The 17,947-nt window shown below is 39.2% G+C and overlaps 1 protein-coding gene across 1 annotated transcript in view; it reads right to left on the reverse strand.

The window, feature by feature from the left end:
* The window catches only part of BRCC3 (BRCA1/BRCA2-containing complex subunit 3), a 77,975-nt gene that overhangs the window by 41,477 nt on the left and 18,551 nt on the right, over positions 1-17,947 (reverse strand). Inside the window, exons 6-7 of the mRNA XM_052663080.1 lie at positions 17,767-17,855; positions 16,195-16,250 (exon numbers count right to left, since the gene is read on the reverse strand). Coding sequence (XP_052519040.1) covers positions 16,195-16,250; positions 17,767-17,855 — 145 coding nt within the window. The remainder of the gene's footprint in view (positions 1-16,194; positions 16,251-17,766; positions 17,856-17,947) is intronic.

A 17,947-nucleotide genomic window follows, 5' to 3' on the forward strand; every position in this document is an offset into this window, starting at 1 on the left:
AACATATGTGACAGACAAAAAGATGAAATTTCTAGAACATATAAAGAAATTATGCAAATCAGCAGGAAGAAAGAACACATAACTCTATATAGAAAAGTAAAGAATATGAATGGGCAAGTCAGAACTGCCAAACAGGAGATGGGCACTCTCACTAAAACCACTTTACTGGTGGCATACTGTTAACTCATCTGTCAGACTGGTAAAAATTAATGTTTGAGGGATTTCCGTGGCAGTCTAGTAGTTAAGAATCCACCTTCCACTGCAGGGGGCACAGGTTCCATCCCTGGTCAGGGAACTAAGATCACACATAGTTATTGTTCAGTCGTGTCCAACTCTTTGTGACCCCAGGGACTGCAACACACCAGGTTTCCCTGTCCTTTACCATCTCCCAGAGTTTGCACAAACTCAAATCCATCAAGTCGGTGATGCCATCCAACCATCTTATCCTTTGTCTTCTCCTTCTCCTCCTGCCTTCAATCTTTCCCAGCATCAGGATATTTTCTAATAACTCAACTCTTTGCATCAGGTGGCCAAAGTATTGGAGCTTCAGCTTCAGCAGCAGTCTTTCCAATGAATATTCAGGATTGACTTCCTTTAGATGGACTGGTTGGATCTCCTTGCAGTCCAAGGAACTCTCAAGAGTCTTCTCTAACACCACAGTTCAAAAGCATCAATTCTTTGGTGCTCAGCTTTAAGGTCCAACTCTCAAATCCATACATGACTACTGCAAAAACTACAGCTTTGACTAGACGGACCTTTGTCGACAAAGTGATGTCTTTGCTTTTTAATTTGATGTCTAGGCTGGTCATAGGTTTTCTTCCCTACTGCACTAATGGGGCACCTAAGATCACACATGCCACCAGGCAACCAAGCCTGAAAGCCTCAACTAAGACATGCCACAACTATGACACATGCAGCCAAATGATCATTTTTTAAAAAGCTCGAGAAAATTAACATTTGACATTGAAAATGACCCTGTACACCAGCCTTGTGACTCCAAGCAAGTTTTTTAACCTTGGAGCTCATTTCTTCATTAGTAAAAGGGGAAACAGAGTTGTTACAAGTATCTGGTAAGTTTCCATTCAGTTCAGTTCAGTCGCTCAGTTGTGTCCGACTCTTTGCAACCCCATGAATTGCAGCACGCCAGGCCTCCCTGTCCATCACCAACTCCCGGAGTTCACTCAAACTTATGTCCATTGAGTCAGTGATGCCATCCAGCCATCTCATCTCTGTCGTCCTCTTTTCCTCCTGTCCCCAATCCCTCCCAGCATCAGAGTCTTTTCCAATGAGTCAACTCTTCGCATGAGGTGGCCAAAGTACTGGAGTTTCAGCTTTAGCATCATTCCTTTCATAGAACACCCAGGGCTGATCTCCTTTAGAATGGACTGGTTGGATGACTTTTAGCAGATGTCTCCACAGTATCTATTGATCTAACCATGTGCTTTTTCTCCTTTAGTTTGTTGATGTAAAGAATTATATAACATCTTGAATTACCTTGAAATTTCCGGAAGCTGAATGGACTTTATATATGTGGATTAAACTGAACTTGGTCATTGTGGATTGTTCCCTAATACAGTTATATTTATTGATTTTTTTTCCTAAAGTTTGACATCTATATATGAGATGGGTCAATAGTTTTCTTCTATGTTATCTCGAACCAGGTTTTGGTGTTAAAATTATTCTAGCTGTCTTAAAAATGGAGGAACTTTTAAGCTTTTCATATCGCCTGTGATAATGCAGAAATTGAATTAGACCCATCCATCCTTCAAAGGTTAGAATTGAGCTGTAAAGCCATGTAAACTGACTGTCTTTTAAAATCATAGATCCTTAATCACAATTTTCAGTCTCTACTTTGATAATTAGACTGAATAAGTTTTCTATTTCTTAATTTTGATATGGGACTATCATATGAGTGCAATCACAATGTAGGTAGCCTTTGGAGACTCACTTCTTTTACTCAGACTCAGAAATTCCTCCAAGTTGTTGCTTGTTACCAAAAGTTCATTCCTGGGACTCTTCCCTGGTGGTCCAGTGGCTGAGACTCCACGCTCACAATGTAGGGGGCCTGGATTCAATCCCTGGTCAGGGAACTAAATCTCACATGTGGTAACTAAAGATCCTGCATTCTACAACTAAGACCCCGGGCAGGCAATTAAATGTAAATTTCTTTTAAGTTCATTCCTTTTTACTGCTGATTAGTTCTTCAACGGAAGTCTTAGACTTTCATAATCAATTCACCTATTGAAGGAATTTCAGTTGCTTCCACTTTGTGGCAATTATGAATAAATTAAATATATACACATACATACATACACATGTGCAAACAGGGTTTGTGTGAAATTGTGTTCAGTTCTCTATGGAGTAAGACTCCTGGGTCACACATTAAGTGTACATTAAACTTTATACAAAACTGTCAAAGAGTTTTCTAAAGTGACAATACCATAGTGCACTTCTACCAGCATCATGAGAATTCTAGTCTGCATCCCTGCCAGCATTTGGCACTGTTAGTTTTATTTTAGTGACTCTAATGGGTATGTGTCAGGAAGCATTTAACAGGAGGCTTCCTGTGTGCTGTTTTCGATCTGTCATGAATCCTCTGTTCTTTATTAATTGAGGAGTTGGCAAGCCGCTCCCACGGCTGAGAATGCATGCATTTACTTCGTTAGTTTTTCCATACGGTGATAAGTAACTATTTACGACCCTCTTCCTTTTTATGAACCATATGGTAAAAGTGATTATTTACAACCCTCTCTCTTTGATATAGATGGCCTTATGATAACTTGTAAGTCTGGACTTCTGATTTTTATCTTTGCTAAAAATAGCTACCTTGTAAGACAGTATATATACCCACACTATGTTGAATAAAACACCTTTGCTCCATCAGAGCTTGGGCCCCCGCGTCTGTCTTTCTCTCTCTCTTTCTCAGGCTAACTCTTTGGAGTGCAGAAGTCCACTGAGCTCACTTTCTTGCCCGGGCTTCTAAGACCCTCTCGAGAAGGTGCACTGTGCCTTCACCCCCTCGAGAGGGCGCCTGGTGCCTATGTGAAGCAGTGCAAGCTCTGTGTCAAGAGCTTTATTGGTTTTCTGCATAAACCAAGGAATATCAGCCTCTTTCTCTCTCTCTTTTACTTTCTTATCATTGACTCCAGAACACTAGGTTCTGGTCCCTTAAAGGACCTCACCAAGTGGCGCCCAGAACAGGAGCCTGGTACACGTGGCAGATTCGGGCAGAGTGACTCGAAGACCTATTCAGGTCGGTAAGTACTAAGACATGGGTTAAATGGCTGGAAAGCCCCATCACTCTGCTACTTTACTTCATCACTTATTTAAAGTTCAGGGACTTTCAGTTTCACGCCAGCGAACAGAGGCTTGCCTTCAGACGGTGGTTGAATGTAACCCTTGCTTCCCTGATGAAGGTAGTTTTGATTTAGAAATTTGGCACCAGGTCAAAGAGAATGTTGAACGTGCTGCCAGACAGGGAAAAAATATCCCGATAGATTTTTGGCCCCTATGGGCCCTCATTAAAGCTGTGATTTTTCTATTTCAAGGTAATCCTAGCCCTCCTAATATTCGGCAACAGGCAGAACACTTATTACATGAATATGAATTAGATGACGAAACCTTACAAAAGGCCCAATTAGAACAACATAAAATACTTCAGAATTTTCCTACAAGCCCTGCCCCGGTTACTCCAAGCACTCCTCCCCTGCTAGCAGGCACAAATCCCAAAGTCTCTCCCTTGCTAGAACCTAATGATTCTGGCAACGACTCCCCTAAGACACCTTTTGACATTAAAACCGACAACACCTTTCTGAATAACAATAATAAATTTTTACCACATACTCTTAATTGTAAGAATCTGCTACCTACTCACTCTCCTTCACGACAGAGGCTCTCTGAATTGCTAGCTTTGCAATCACAAGTCTCTGAAACCGATGGTTTCTCTACCTTTCCAGGTTTTAGAAATCCTGACGCTCAAAGGCACATAATACCTCATTATGAGGGTATTAACCTTTTTCACATGCAACAAATTAAAAAAGCTATAACTATGTATGGCCCACATTCACCTTTTACTAAAGCACTTCTAAATTCTATAACATCCTCTACTGGAGATTTTATTCCCCATGATTGGCGAACTTTAATAAAAGCTTTCCTTAAACCAGGAGAATATCTTCAGTGGATAACGTGGTATCATGATATAGCCAGAGATCATGCTAACAGAAATGCTCGAGCTGGTGCTCCCCAAACTCAAATTACTTTTGAAATGCTAACTGGTACAGGACAATTTGACGTTCTAGAAGCTCTAATACAGCACCCTCCTTTGTTACATGAACAATTAAAAACAGTGGCCCTTGAAGCTTGGGGTCAAATTACTCCTCAAGAGGAACCTACAGGTAGCTACGCTAAAATATTGCAGGGGCCTAAGGAAAGTTATGACCAACCTAGATAGCATATTCAAAAGCAGAGACATTACTTTGCCAACAAAGGTCCATCTAGTTCAGGCTATGGTTTTTCCTGTGGTCATGCATGTGAGAGTTGGACTGTGAAGAAAGCTGAGCACCGAAGAATTGATGCTTTTGAACTGTGGTGTTAGAGAAGACTCTTGAGAGTCCCTTGGACTGCAAGGAGATCCAACCAGTCCATTCTGAAGGAGATCAGGCCTGGGTGTTGACTGGAAGGACTGATGCTAAAGCTCCAGTACTTTGGCCACCTCATGCGAAGAGTTGACTCATTAGAAAAGACCCTGATGCTGGGAGGGATTGGGGGCAGGAGGAGAAGGGGATGACAGAGGATGAGATGGCTGGACGGCATCACTGACTCGATGGACATGAGTTTGAGTAAACTCTGGGAGTTGGTGATGGACAGGGAGGCCTGGCATGCTGCAATTCATGGGGTCGCAAAGACTTGCACACGACTGAGCGACTGAACTGACTGACTGAATGAAACGTATGCTGATTTTTTAGCTAGATTAGAAACTGCTATTTCCCGTGCTGTAATTGGAGAAGAAGCCAAAAGGCAAATAGAGAAATTACTAGCTTATGAAAATGCAAATCAGGAATGTCAAAAGGCTATAGCTCCAATTCATGAGACAGGGACTATTATTGATTATTTGAAGGCTTGCCGCAATCTAGGATCAGAAACTCAAAAGAGTCAAATGCTAGCTGAAACAATGGTTGCTGCCTTAAGAAAGGGAAATGAAAGATGCTTTACATGTGGAGATAAGAACCATTTAAAAAGGGACTTCCCTAAGAAAGCTAATAAAAAACCTCCAAAAATTTGCCCTCGCTGCCATAGAGGAATGCATTGGGTCAGATTCTAAGTCTAAATTTGACACTGAAGGGAAACCTATTCTGGGAAACTCCAAGCAAGGGACCCCCCAGGTCACCTTCAACAAAAACCAGGGGCAAATTCCATATTTTCCCTCAAACCCTCAACATCTGGCAGTGCTGCCGTGGATATACCAGCCCTAAATGACTTTCTCCTTTACCCTCAAGCAGTCCCCTCTAGAATGCCTACCGGACTTTTTTGGACCCCTGTCCCCACAAACCTTCAGTCTTTTACTTGGCCGATCTAGTTTGACTTCTAAAGGAATTACTGTTCACCCTAGAGTAATTGATTCAGATTATAAAGGAGAAATTCAAATTATGATGTCATCTCAGATTTTATGGCAATTAAAAAACGGGGAATACAAAGGAACACTACTGTCTTCCTTATCTAAAGCAGACTTTACTAGATTCCAACATAAGATATTTTCTAAATCTATAACTATTGTTAATACAGCTTTATTTGTTTTAAATTTTTTAAATTTACCACAGGGAGATATCTTAACAAGAGCAGAAAAGCATTTCGAGGAATTGAAGGACACTTCTCTTCCTCTGCCCATTTGGTACCAAGACAATGGGTCAACAAAACAATGGAAATCTGGGAAACTAATCTTACAGGGAAAGGGGTATGCTTGTATTTCCTCAGATGGATCCAACGAACTCACATGGCTTCCTCTTCAGAAGATTTGACCCAAGGAGGCCCCTGGCCTTCAAAATGGAGACGGGACAACAAGGACCCCAGGAGGAAGAAATTCCAATACGGGCCATGGTGGCTCTAAAGATCTCCAGGAAGCACTGCCCTTGGTGGCATCACCCTTATGATATCTCCACTTGGGGACAAATAAAAACCCTTACTAATTGAGCTGAAAATTTGGTCTCTCAACAATGAATGCCTCAGAGTCCTGAATACATTCTCCTGGAAATGCTCAGTCTCTTGACCTGTGCCTCACCCGCTCGAGCTCTAATTAATCATACTTCCTGGGCTTACATACCCAACCCCCCTCTACTACAGGTGGTCGAATGGACAGAGAGAGGACCAATCGTTTCAACTAATGACTCTATACATATGCCTTCTCCCTGGAACATTAAAGGAAGAAGGAAAACTAATTAATATTTCTCTAGGTTATGAAGTCCTTCCTTTGTGCATAGGCCCAGCAGAATTATGCATAAACATCAGCTGACAAACTTGGGCTTTCACCCTGCCTCCCAGAAAGGATTTTCAGACGTTGCTTGGATTATTTACTGCCCTTTCTTTGTCTGTGAACCATGTTTATACTACTGAGACTTTAGGGAAAGAGTTAGGGAAAGAACATAGAACATTATGCAAAGGGTTTACTTATAAAAACTTTACATACACTCCTGTTTGTTGGGACAAATGTCAAGCCAAATCAGGAAAATTAATGTTTGTAGCTAATCATATAACTGTTGATTGGGGACCCCATGGTATGTGGTTATCTAACTGCTCAGAAGATGTTAACTGCTCTGTGTGTGACTATGCTACTCAAGTGGCATGGAAAATTAATGACACTACGATGGAGCATTACCATGACAAAGGACTTCTTGGGTGGTTTGCCTGTGGATTAGCCCCACCACGTCCTAGGATCATCCTCAATAAACAGAGTGGGCCTGAACAATGGGACATTTGGAAACTTGCTGTGAGCACTGAAGAACTTAGAACTTGGACCAGACATTTCACAGGGACCAGTCATGGTCATAATAACTATTTCTTTCGCTATAATCAATCATATTTTATACAGGCCTGTGTCCCACTTCCTTTTGCTATAGCCATAGGAAATTGATAATTTAATAAGACTTTACGTTCTGTAACTTGTATTAATTGCAAACTATATACTTGTCTTAACCCCTCTCTTTAAGAAATGATTCCCTTTTGATTCTTCGATCTCAATGTAATTTGTGGTTACCAATAAATCTTCAACAACCCTGGGAAGAAGGTCCTATGGCTGGCCTTGCTTCCAGATTACTTACTAAACTGCTCCAACGATCTAAACAATTCGTTGAATGGCTGATTCTTGGCATTTTGGGGTTAATAGCTATTTGCACCACTGCTGCCATAGCCAGTGCTGCTTTACATACCTCGATTCAAACACATAATTTTATCCAAAATTGGACTGAAGATGCTCATAATATGTGGGCTACTCAGGCCCAGGTGGATGAGGATATTCAAGTGGAAATACAGGAACTAAAAACAGCCATCAAATGGGTCAGATATCAATTAATAAGTTTGGAAAAACAAGTGATACTAAAATGTGATTGGAATGCTACTCAATTTTTGTGTTACTCCTGTTCATTTTAATCATAGTGCCTACAACTGGGAACAAATCACATTTCATTTACAGAATATACATGATAATGCCTCTATGAATGTACAATTACTGCAAAAGGAAATCTTTGAAACTTTTTCTAAACGTCTGCCCTCTTCCACTAACTTGGAAACTTTAGCTGAACAACTAGCTGATCAATTATCTGGGCTAGACCCACGAGGATGGTTTCAAAGTATTACACACAGCATCGGGTCTGGAACTGTAACTTTGGTGATTGTTTTGGTAATTATATTTGTTGTTTATCATTGCCTTTCTATAAGGGTGGTTAATACTAAACAAACTCAATTGGTCAGGACCTTTTTTAGAAATATAATAAAATAGGGGGAACTGTCAGGAAGCATTTAAGAGGAGGCTTCCTGTGTGCTGTTTTGGATCTGTCATGAATCCTCTGTTCCTTATTAATTCCTAAATATTCAGGAATTAAGAGGAGTTGGCAAGCTGCTCCCATGGCTGAGAATGCATGCATTTCCTTCGTTAGTTTTTCCATTAGGTGATAAGTACCTATTTATGACTCTCTTCCTTTTTATAAACCATATGGTAAAAGTGATTATGTACAACCCTCTCTCTTTGATATGGATTGCCTTATGATAACTAAGTCTGGACTTTTGATTTTTATTTTTGCTGAAAATAGCTACCTTGTAAGACAATATATATACCCACACTATGTTGAATAAAACACCTTTGCTCCATCAGAGCTTGGGTCCCCGTGTCTTTCTTTCTTTCTCTCTCTCAGGCTAATTCTTTGGAGTGCAGAAGCCAGCTGAGCTCACTTTCTTGCCTGGGCTTCTAAGACACTCATGAGAAGGTGCACTGTGCCTTCACCCCCTTGAGGGGGCGCCTGGTGCCTATGTGAAGCAGTGCAAGCTCTGTGTCAAGAGCTTTATTGGTTTTCTGCATAAATCAAGGAATATCAGCTTCTTTCTCTCTTTTACTTTCTTATCATCGACTCCAGATCACCAGGTTCTGGTCCATTAAAGGACCTCAACAGGTATGTAGGGGTATCTCATTGCAGTTTCAATTTTCACTTCCCCAGTACTTAAAGAGCTCAGTATCTTTTCCTGAACAATGATGTTCAGTTCATCTTTTTATGTGCTTACTTGCCATTCTTACATACTTCTTGGTGAAGTACCTGCTCATATCTACTGCCCATTTTTTATTGGGTTGTTTCCTTTTTTTATTGTTGAGTTTTGGGAGTTCTTTGTATATTCTAGATACAAGTCTTTCATCATATAAATGATTTGAAATATTTTCCTACTGTAGCTACTGTTTTCATTAAGTTTCTTTCATTCTGTAGAGTTTTTAATTTTGATGAGGTTTTCACATATTTCTTTTATGGTAAGTGTTTTTTAAAAAAATTATTGTAGTTGATTTACAATGTTGTGTTAGTTTCAGGTGTACAGCAAACTGAATCAGTTAAATATATATATATATATATATATCCACTCTTTTTAAGATTCATTTCCCATATAGGTCATTACAGAGTATTGATTGAGAAGAGTTCCCTGTGCTGTATCCAATTTCAGTTTTCCAGTTCAGTCACTCAGTCATGTCCAACTCTTTGCAACCCCACTGACAGCAGCACGCCAGGCTTCCCTGTCCATCACAAACTCCCAGAGCTTGCTCAAACTCATGTCCATCCAGTTGAATGATACCATCCAACCATCTCATCCTCTGTCATCCCCTTCTCCTCCTGCCTTCAATCTTTCCCAGCATCAGGGTCTTTTCCAATGAGTCAGTTCTTCACATCAGGGGCCAAAGTATTGGAGTTTCAGCTTCAGCATCAGTCCTTCCATGTATATTCAGGACTGATTTCCTTTAGGATGGACGGGTTGGATCTCCTTGCAGTCCAAGGGACTCTCAAGAGTCTTCTCCAACACCACAGTTCAAAAGCATCAATTATTCAGCACTCACCTTTCTTTATGGTCCAACTCTCTCACATTCATACATGACTACTGGAAAAACCATAGCTTTGACTAGACAGACATTTGTTGGCAAAGTGATGTCTCTGCTTTTTAATACGCTCTCTAGGTTGGTCATAACTTTTCTTCCAAGGAGCAAGCATCTTTTAGTTTCATGGCTGCAGTCACCATCTGCAGTGATTTTGGAGCCCAAGAAAATAAAGTCTCTCACTGTTTTCATTGTTTGCCCATCTATTTGCCATGAAGTGATGGGACCAGATGCCATGATCTTAGTTTTTGTATAGTAGATCCTTATTAGTTATCTATTTTATATATAGTAGTATGTATATGTCAATCCCAATCTCCCAATTTATCTGCACCCTCCTTTTTCCCCCTGGTAACCAGAAGTTTGTTTTCTACATCTGTGACTTTGCTTTTCTCTTGCAAATGAGTTCATGGAAAATGCTTTCAGTTCCAAGAATAAGAAATTGTTGGCAAGCCCAATATTCTATAGATTTTCTATCTTTTCCCCTAAAATTTCCATACTGTTTTCAGTTTGGACCTATGAGTCCTGTAAATTTTTGTTTGGTATGAGATTTAGATTGACATTTATTTTGTATATGGTAGTCGAACTGTCCTCCTTTCTCTACTAAATAGCTCTTCAGTTTTGTCAAAAATCTTTGTAGGGGTCTATTTCTTAACACAATTCTGTTCCACTAATCTAGGTGTTTATCTGTTAACCGATACCACACTGTCTTATTATCATTTCATAATAAGTCCTAAAGCTGGGTAGTGTGATTCCACCAACTTTATTCTTCTTTTTCAAAATGAAGGTTTTCAACTTCCTTTGCCTTTCCATATAAACACTAGAATCAGTTTGTATCTCCAAATACTCTTGCTGAACTTTTGACTATTGCTCTAAATCTATAGATTATTTTGAGAACTGAAATCTTGACTATTAATCTGCTGAGTCTTCCAGTCCATAAACATGGTATGTCTTTCCATTTTAACTAGGTTTTCTTTGATATCTTTCATCAATATTCTGTGGTCTTCAGCATGTAGATTTGATAGATTTTGATACATATTACACCTGTTTCATTTTTTGTATTACTATGCTAAAAATTTGTTTCCAATTTTCTATTGCTAGCATATAGAAATATTCCCTTTGTGTGTTGACGCTGCATCCTGTTGACATCACTTAAATCACTTATTAGTTCTAAGAATTTCTTTATAAATTCCTTGGGATTTTCTATGCAGACAACCATGTCTTATGCAAATGGGGATCGATTTATTTTTTCCAATCCATATGCTTTTAATTTCTTGCTTTATTACACTGAGACTTCAGGCACAAAGTTAAATAGAAGTGGGCAGAGAGGGATTTTCAGCACCTAACTCTACTTCTAGGACTACTATGATTGATAGACCTTTTAATCTACAGGTCTCTCCAGCTCTGTTTTTTGGAGGTAAAATTCAGAGAACATAAAATTCACCACTATAACCATTTTAAATTCTGTGATTCAGGTACTTGCACATTCACAATATTGTGCAACCATTACCGTTACCTAATTCTATAATAGTTTCATCACCCCCAAATGAAACCCCATACCTGTTAAGCAGTCACTCCCTGTTATGGTCTGAATTGTACCCCCCCTCCACCCAAATTCAAATGTTGAAACCTTAAGCCCCAGTACCTCAGAAGGTGACTGCATTTGGAGAAAGGGCCTTTGAAGAGGTAATTAAAATAAAATGACAGTTAAGGTTGGGTCCAAGTCCAGTCTGACTGCTGCCCTTATAAGAATAAGAAACTTGGACATGCAAAGTAACAACAGGCATGCACATGTATGGAGGAAAGGCTACGTGAGGACATAATGAGAAGGCAACCATCTGCAAGCCAGGAAAGTGAAAGTGAAAGAAAGTGAAGGTCGCTCAGTCATGTCCGACCCTTTACAACCCCATGGACTATACAGTCCATGGAATTCTCCATGCCAGAGTACTGGAGGGGGTAGCCTTTCCCTTCTCCAAGGGATCTTCCCGACCCAAGGATCGAACCCAGGTCTCCCACACTGCAGGTGGATTCTTTACCATCTGAGCCACAAGGAAAGCCCACAGCCATCCTAGTATCTCATTACGGGTCTTAAAGACTAATGATGTTGGGCAGCTGTCTCTGTGGTCACTGTATATCCTCCTTGGAGAAGTGGCAATTCAGTCCTTTGCCGATTTTTAAAAATCAAGGTGAAATTTACATAACATAAAATTATCCATTTTAAAGGCAACAATTCAATAGAATTTAGTACATTTACAGTGTTGTAAAAGCACAACCTCTATGTAGTTCTAAAAAATTTTCATTACCCCAGAAAAAAATCCCATATCAATTAAAGCAACTGCTCCCCATCCTTCCCTCTGACCAACCCATGAAAAACACCAGTTTTTCTGTCTCTATTCTGGATACTTCATATAAATGAAATCCTACAATATGTAACCTGTTGTTTGGCTTCCTTCACTTAGCATTAATGTTTTCAAGATCGTTCCACATTGCACTATGTTTCAGTACCTCATTCATATTTTTATGATGAATAATAGTCCCCTGAATGCATATATCAATACTAAATGTTGTTTATCCATTCATCAATTGATGGACATTTGGGTTGTTTCCAATTTTTGGCTATTGTAAACAGTGCTGCTATGAATATTCATGTCCAAGTGTTTGAGTACCTGTTTTTAATTCTTCTTGGTATATACCTAGGAATAGAGTTGCTAGGTCATATGAGAATTCTGTGTTTAACTTTTTGGAAAACGTCCCAGATACTTTTTCACAGCAGCCGCAACATTTTACATTCCCCACCAGCAATGCCTGAAGGTTGCAATTTCTCCACATCTCTATCAACACTTGTTATTCTCCATTTTTAATATTATAGTCAACTCAGTGGATTAAGGTGGGATCTCATTATAGTTTTGCTTTGCATTTTCCAAGTGATTAATGATGTTGAGCATCTTGACATGTGCCTGTGGACCTTTTGCACATTTACTTTGGAGAAATATCTATTCAAGTCCTGTGCCAATTTTTAAGATGTCATTTTATATATTCTGGATACTAGAGTCATTCAGATATCAGATTTACAATATTTTCTCCCATTCTATTGTCATTTGACTTCCTTGATAATGTCATTTGATGCAAAAAAGTTATGAAATCCAATTTATCTGTTTTCATTATCCATGCTTTTGGTGTCATATATAAGATTCTATTCCATACGATTCAGTCGTGTCCGACTCTTTGCAACCCTGTGGACTGTAGCCTACCAGGCTCCTCTGTTCATGGGATTCTCCAGGCAAGAGTACTGGAGTGGGTTGCCATTTCCTTCTCCAGGGGATCTTCCCAACCCAGGGATCGAACCTAGGTCTCCCGCATTGCAGGCAGACGCTTTAACCTCTGAGCCACCAGGGAAGTCAAGATTCCATTAACAAATCCAATGTCATGAAAATTTCAGTTCAGTTCAGTCACTCAGTCATGTCTAACTCTTTGCGACCCTACGAACCTCAGCATGCCAGGCCTCCCTATTCATCACTAACTCCCGGAGTTTACCCAAACTTATGTCCATTGAGTCAGTGATGCCCTCCAACCATCTCATCCTCTGTTGTCCCCTTCTCCTGCCGTCAATCTTTCCCAGCATCAGTGTCTTTTCAAATGAGTCAGCTCTTCGCATCAGGTGGCCAAAGGATTGGAGTTTCAGCTTCAACATCAGTCCTTCCAATGAACACCCAGGACTGACCTCCTTTAGGATGGACTGGTTGGATCTCCTTGCAGTCCAAGGGACTCTCAAGACTCTTCTCCAACACCATAGTTCAACAGTATCCATTCTTCGGCACTCAGCTTTCTTTATAGAAAATTTCTCTCATGAAAAGTTAGCACTATGTTTTCTTCTAAGCATTTTATAGTTTTAGCTCTTCTGTTTAGGTCATTGATTTGATTTAATTTTTATACCTAGTATATGTGGATAACCAGTCGTTCTGGCACCACTTTTTGAACAAACTCTTCTTTCCTCATTGAATGACATCAGCATCTTTGGTGAAAACCAATTGGCCATAGATAAGCAGCTTTATTTACTTCATTAGTCTCTATGTCTCTACTTTTGCCAGATCCACAAACTTTAGTTAGTGAAACTTTGTAGTAAGTTCTGAAATCTGGAAGTATGATTTCTCAAATTTGATTCTTCTTTTTTGATATTTTGACTCTTCAGAACACTTTGGAATTTCATGAGTTTGAGGATTATCTTTTTCATATCTGGAAAAAGGGTCATTGGAATTTTGTACGGATTTTACTGAATCTTTGGTAAGTACTGTCATCTTCACAATATTATGTCTTCTGATTCATGAACAAGGGATGTCTTTAATTTATTTAGGTATTCTTCCTTTCAGCAATGTATCCTAGTTTTAACTTTATAAGTCTTTCCATTCTTGGTTAATTTTTTTCCGAGGTATTTTATTATTTTGGATGCCACCATAATAGATTTTTAAAGTGTCCTTTTTTTGATGATTCATTGCTGGTATATAGAAATACAACTGATTTTGAACACTGCACCTTTGCTGAATTTGTTTATCAACTCTAGTCGCTCTGGGGTGTTTCTTTAACATTTTCTATATATAGGATCACATCACCAGCAAATAGTTTTACTTTTTACTTTCCAATTTGGATGCCTTTTCTGTTTCTGCCTAATTGTTTTGGCTGGAACTACTAGTAAAATGTTGAGTAAAAGTGATAAAAGTGGGCAACCTCGTCTTGTTCCTGATCTTATGGGAAAAACCTTTCAACCTTTCAACATTGAGTAAAATGTTAACTGTGGGATTCATAAAAGTCCATAAATATTGAGACATGTTCCCTAGATCCCTAGTGTTTTGAGTGTTTTTATTATGACTTTTAAATTTGTCAAGTGCTTTTTGTGCATCATGTGTTTTTTTTCCCCTCTTTATTCTATTAACGTGGAGTATTAATCAACTGATTTTCTTATGTGCTGTTGAATTCAGTATGGTAGTCTTTTGTTGAGGATTTTGCATATTAAAAAGATAATACATGATGATCAAGTGGGATTTACCCTGGCATACAAGTGATGTTCAACATAAGAACTAGTTAGACAAAGATATCACAAAAAATTATAAAATGTTATTATGAATACAAATGCAAAAATCCTCAACAAAATACTACCACACTGAATCCAATATCATCTTTGGCCTCTGGAAAGAGTTTGAGAAGGATTAGTGTTAATCTTTCTTTAACTGGGTGGCAGAATTAACCAGTGAAGTCCTCTGGTCTTGGAATTGTCTTTGTTGAGATGTTTCTGAATACTGATTCAATCTATCAGTAACAGTAGGGAGTCAAAAGATAGTGTCTGCTATCTGCTGTTGATAGGATAAGTAAAGCAGCAAACTACTTAAGGTTAGAAAAGTAATAACAGAAGAACAGAAAGGAAGAATATAACTACACTGGGCAGAATGGAGATGGGGCGGTATCACTGGGCTAAATCCTCCTTTGTGAGAAGAAGAGTTAATATCTAAAATTAGTAAATCAAGAAAGAGTATCAAAAGTATGTTATTCAGAGATATCAAAGGAAATATCAGAAGAACTAAAAACAAGATTTGGAGAAAGAAGTCATTCCTCCTGAGGAGTAAGACTACTGATCATAAAATGTGTACCATTCTGTATTTTTATACACATACATCTATTACTGTGATGAAAACTGTAACCCTTGTGTATGATTCAACATTCCAAACCCATGTAAAAATACAATGAAGTCTTCCCACTTCCTCTCTGATGCGGTGACTGATGTGATTTGGTCCAGATATTCATGAATGGTATAGCATTCTATAAATACTATTCTTGTATCTTGCCTTTTACTATTTAACAATGTATCTTGGAGATGTTTATGTATCACTCCTGAGCTTCCTCCTATTTTTAATAGCCGAATATTATTCTATTATACTGTACTGAGAGACATCTGTTCTTTTCCTCAGGTCTTTGCTCTTTCAAACAATGATATTATAAGAAGTTGACCAATACTATAAGAAAAAAATCTGAAGCATTCTTTGCTTCTGTCTCCCAATGAGATATTGAACATGGCTTTCATCTCTGCCTGCTTGGTGCATGCCACAGTGTATGGGATACAGTAGATACTGTATTTGCTAATTTAGCTTGAACTAAATTTCAATGAAGGAAGTAAGCTAGGTAAACATTTCAATGAGATGCTGTAAGTCTAAAATCAAGTTTATGGCACAGGAAACACAAGAGCTTATACAAATCTGTAAGACTGCATACTCAGTCTTTGTTTCATAATTCATCAGAGAAAGGAAAAGTTGACAGTGCAACTCAGTTTAGAATAATACTGGAAAGGAAATCTGGGACAGGGCTGTAATGATGTAATTGCAATGTCCAGACTGCTTATGTTAGTCTAGCTTTGTAGATCCACAATATCCAAGATACTAAAGAGATGCTAACTCCTCACAGAGATGTTAGTAAGTATAAGTAGACTACAGAATTCTTCGCGTCTTACTAATGAGAGAAATATTAATAAAATAAAACAATCAATTCCCTGGACTGGAGATTAACCCACCAATACATACATATATCTCTGTCATACTTACTCTGAGCTCTTTTGGGCCTGTATGGATTGAAAGCAAGTATAGAGTACCCGTCCAGTCTTAAAAAAAAAAAAACAGAAAGAAAAAAAACAAATAAAAGTCACACAGAGGATTAGTATCGAAAAAAGTACAGCAACCTAATAGACTGTAAGCTAAAACTCAAATGCCCCTCTGGGACTGGAAAGTTAGAAGAGATTTCTAAAGATGGAATATGCATAAATCAGCTTCTGTAAGAAGGATAAAATACTCAGTCAACATGAAATGGCTACAATGAAACATCTGCTCATATGACAGCAGAGAAATGGTCACAAATGCGAGACCCAAGAAACTGAGGAGACCATTCAGACTCCTCTGTTGGAAACTGACAAACTGATTATGTAACTATCTATAATGACAGTAAATAAATTTATAATGCCAAAGCCAGAAGCATTTCAAATGAACTATGAAGTTCAAGATACTGAACTTTAATGTTTTCACAAGAGTGATATAATGAAGAGTATTCACTATGAACATAGATCCTGAGACTATAACTAATGTACTAAACAACAGAACACACTTGGTGAGCTGGCAAAATTCACACTTGCAGCGTGAAATTTTATTTTCATTTGCAGTGACACATAGTAAAAGCTCTTGATCGGAACATAAAACTCCAACAGAGGCACTCTAAATAGAGAATGGCGTGTGTGCTAAGTTGCTTCAGTCTGACTTTTTGCAACCCTGTGGACTATAGCCCGCCAGACTCCTCTGTCCATGGGATTCTCCAGGTAAGAATACTGGAGTGGGTTGCCATGTCTTTCTCCAGGGGATCTTCCCCGAGAATGGCAAGACTAGCCATTGATTGAGCTGCTTAACTACTCTGAGCTTGTTTATTTATCCAGAAAATATGGATAATGTTGTCAGGGTCTGAGCATATTTATGTCAAACACATAATGACTAAGTGCCATACAATACATGATGAATGGTGGCACTTGTTACTATGATTAGCCACCAAAAAATATACAGAATCTGGCCACTTCTCATTGACTCCACTCCTACTGCTATAGTCAAATGTCCATTATCTCTTCACCAGTTACTGCAGTTTCTCCCTAACTGGTTTCATGGATGTCATGGATTCTGCACCCCCTCCTTCCCTATGTCCCCACCAGCACCCCCCACCCCAGACCTCACTGGAGGATGAGCACACGAGTTATCCAAACCAGGATACTTCCAAGAAGGAAAGGTGTGGCCTGAATAGGAGACTTGGGGCAATGGGTGAAACTGGGATTGATGGAGGCAAGCTGGGACAGAGGGTCGTGTTGCAGCCACGCTGACTTCCTCGATATCCCCCCAAACGTTCCATGCTCACCGCAGGGTCTTTTCACGGGCTTTTTCCCCTGCCTGGAATGCTCTTCCCCCAAGAAATCCGCAAGACTTGCTCCCTCAGTCTTCAGCTCCTGACTCAATGACCTTCCTCATTAAAACCTTCCCTGGACATACTATGCAAATTCCCAAAGATCTTTCTCTATTCTGTGTGTGTATTTATACCTGCACATGCCTACATGCCTGTATCCACAGAGAGACATGCACACACAATACCTTTGTATTTTTATCTTCTATGAAGCAGGAAAATATAAGTCCTACAAAGCCTTGATCCATCATCTGGTACATGGCTTGTGTGCGGACATCTGCAAAGAAACAAAGATAAAAATCCACTGTCAGTGAACTCTATCTCCCAGACGTGAAAATATAAAGATACCCAAGATTCAGATTCTAAAAG

The sequence above is a fragment of the Budorcas taxicolor genome, chromosome X (assembly GCF_023091745.1).
Source record: "Budorcas taxicolor isolate Tak-1 chromosome X, Takin1.1, whole genome shotgun sequence".
Classification (NCBI taxonomy): Eukaryota; Metazoa; Chordata; class Mammalia; order Artiodactyla; family Bovidae; genus Budorcas; species Budorcas taxicolor.